This window comes from Atta colombica, unplaced genomic scaffold, assembly GCF_001594045.1.
Source record: "Atta colombica isolate Treedump-2 unplaced genomic scaffold, Acol1.0 scaffold188, whole genome shotgun sequence".
Classification (NCBI taxonomy): Eukaryota; Metazoa; Arthropoda; class Insecta; order Hymenoptera; family Formicidae; genus Atta; species Atta colombica.
In genome coordinates this window covers 85674-88549 of record NW_017259280.1, presented here as the reverse complement: position 1 = coordinate 88549, position 2876 = coordinate 85674, and the positions used below count along the sequence as shown (strand labels likewise).

At 33.1% G+C, this 2876-nt stretch overlaps 1 protein-coding gene across 2 annotated transcripts; it reads right to left on the bottom strand.

Annotated features, from left to right (window-relative positions):
* Positions 1 to 216: 216 nt before the first annotated feature.
* LOC108686644 (ER membrane protein complex subunit 3) lies at positions 217 to 2205 on the bottom strand. Of its 2 annotated transcripts, none has more exons than XM_018192073.1 (3): positions 1949 to 2205; positions 900 to 1156; positions 217 to 741 (listed from the first exon to the last, which is right to left on the bottom strand). In XM_018192073.1, exons 1-3 carry the CDS (start codon positions 2095 to 2097, stop codon positions 383 to 385), a joined length of 765 nt encoding a protein of 254 aa, XP_018047562.1. In that variant the 5' UTR covers positions 2098 to 2205; the 3' UTR covers positions 217 to 382. The 2 variants fall into 2 exon arrangements, with proteins under 2 accessions (XP_018047562.1, XP_018047563.1); XM_018192074.1 differs by lacking the exon at positions 1949 to 2205 and adding an exon at positions 1217 to 1576.
* Positions 2206 to 2876: the final 671 nt, after the last annotated feature.

Sequence of the window (2876 nt, the reverse complement as noted above, 5' to 3'; positions counted from 1 at the left end):
CTGCAAATTCAAATATAATTTGTAAGAATTTGTTGATATGTACAAATCTGATAATTTGAGACAGTAGTGTGAACAGAAATTTTAAATCATTGTAAAACAGATTTATATTTAGCGGAACTTGAATAAAAATCTAGAATAAAATTATATATTGCTCTTATCAATTTTATACTTAAAATTGTTATCATAATGTAATATTAAAATTAAAATATTATCGTATTTTAAATCATTTTATTAAAAATTATTTATTAAAAAACAAAAACTTTTATATTGTATCTTAGATAGATATTGCAAAAATTGCTATTTAACATATAAATAAATTCAATTTTTTTGAAATTTGTACAATAAATAATAATTTGATTATTAAATATCAATTTGCTTTGCCTTAATGATATATATTATCAGTTAGGTCCATTTTTGATTGGATACCCATGAGCTCAATATCTACTCCTTGTAATGTCCAATTATGTTCACAAATTTCCAATGCTTCCCATTCAGACTTGAAAGCTGCTTTTGGATCAGGTGGCATAGACATTGCAGCTCCTGATACTTGATCTTGTACTACTCTTGTAGTATCTGCAGCATTATTTTCACCAAGTACAAGTGTATAAATGGACCTTAGTCCAAATACATTGAGAAAATACCACGAGGCAGAAGAAACCCATGCAGCATCCAGCGTAACTAATTCTATACCACGTTGCAACATTGGCTTGAAACGTAGGGTTAATGGAAATGGTACTTTAGCTGGAATTAAAGCACTTACATTAAATTATGTGTATATGATTTTATAATAATTATATAATAATTAAAAATTTAGTTAAAAGTCCAAATTGAAAAAAAGTCCTATTTGAAAAAATTATACTTAAATATAAGTATTCACATAATATTTCAATGCTACATACTTGTTACAAATCCAGAAAACATCCAATTGATCCAACCACCGATTAGTACCATAGGCAAGACATTAGTCACATTTCCTTTCAGCATTTCAGTCATCATATTTGGATCCGTCATAGGATTTTGGGAGACAGGAGGACGCTTCTGAGTCTTAAAATAACCAGTCTCTTCGTTGTTGAAGAAATGTCTCCTAGTCATAAAACCTACTTTCGGTATATACTGTCCATTCTCCCGGAGCAGCCTTGAGCGTATCATGACTTGACTGCAAAATATTTAATATTGTAACTAATTTTAAGATAATTCTTCAGAATAGCTTACTCACCTTTGATTTCGATGAAAGATGCTCATTTGACACATTTTTGCATAAAATGAAAGAATCTGGCAGAAAAAAGTCTAAGACTGCCCTATGAAATAAAATATTGAGTGTTAAAGTTGACAATTAAAGTTGAGGAAAGTTTAGGAAATATCACAGCCGCGAAATACTGCGTATCTTTTGATGTAAGATGGCTCTCATTTCATATGGAAGATTATAAATCCATGTAGTTTCGCGACACCTTAAAAAATCTAACCTAACTTTAACCAAACCTATTTTTTACTTTCGTGTAGAAAGTTGTTGCATTCAAGAAGCAAAGTTCTACTAGGTTTACAACCTTTCACGAGAAGTGAAGGCCATCTCATACAAAAAAACGGATTGGATTAGAGTTAGATTTTTTTGAAAAAATATTCCAAGTGAACACTGTCTAGGCTGCAACTTCTAGGCGTAGCCGCTCTGCCGAACCAATAAACTACTGTCTATAGTCCTCTATGACAGATCCTAATTTCATCCTAATTTCAATAGTTGTCAACTTTAACGTTCAATATCTCGCTTCGCAGGGCAGTCTTTTTTCCAGACTTTTTTCTGCCAGATTCATTCACGCATCTTTTTACGCAAAAACGCATCGAATGCGCCTAATTTCATCGAAATCGAAGATGAGTAAGTTATTCTGAAGAATTATCAATATTAAGTTTCACGTGTGAAACTTCCAAGTTAGTCAATACATGTTTAAACATTTACCTATCTTGCACTTGATGAAGCTCGATCTTCTTTTGCGAAGCAAGTAATATCGAAACATAGTGACGAATTATACCGACTAGAAATGTAATCACTACTATAGGTAAGAATACCCAACCTCGGATATTTGGATCCAGCAACAATTCTGCCATATCACTTGTTTTTGCCGCGTAAATCTTATATTCGCGAGAATGATAACGAAAAACGGAACGATGTAGAACTATTCACCGTTCTATTTTTTTTTGTGGCTGTTTCCCCAAGAAGAGTCTAGAGTCAGTTTTACCAATTTCAATTATAAAGGAAGCTTTCCTAACAATCGACGCATATTGCCTAGTTTACATCATACACTTGACGGATGCAGTCACTAGTGCTAAAGGTGCAAGCGTCACATGCAAGTATCAAACAGCGAAAGAAGTAAAGGCTTTTTTATGCCGACGCTTGAAGTTCATTTTCGGCGTTAAAATAAGTCATATGATAGAAATTGACGATTAGCACTGACAGTATCGCAGCCAATACAGTGGCAGGATTCTAATCTAGCTAGCAATCGAGCAGGAGAACAAGCATTGTGTTTCGCAGGCTTAAGCGGACAATATTCTTGCATAACATGAGACATAAGAAAATCAACCAGAGTGCTTTATTTCATGGAAAGGAAGAAAAGGAAGCACTTCGATTAGTTCATTTTATGATTATGCATTATGTTATGCGTCTTAAGCGGGGAGCACATACTTTTGCATAATGCATAACATGTAATACATAGGAAAATAAATTAATCAAAGTCCTCTGTTTCCTTCCTTTCCAAGGGAAAAAAGGACTCTGATTGGTTGATTTCCTTATGCCTCATGTTTTATGCGTTATACAAAAGTCTGTGCTCTCCGCTTAAGACTATATCCACACAAATTTCTATAGCCGTATAAACATATCTATAAAGAAA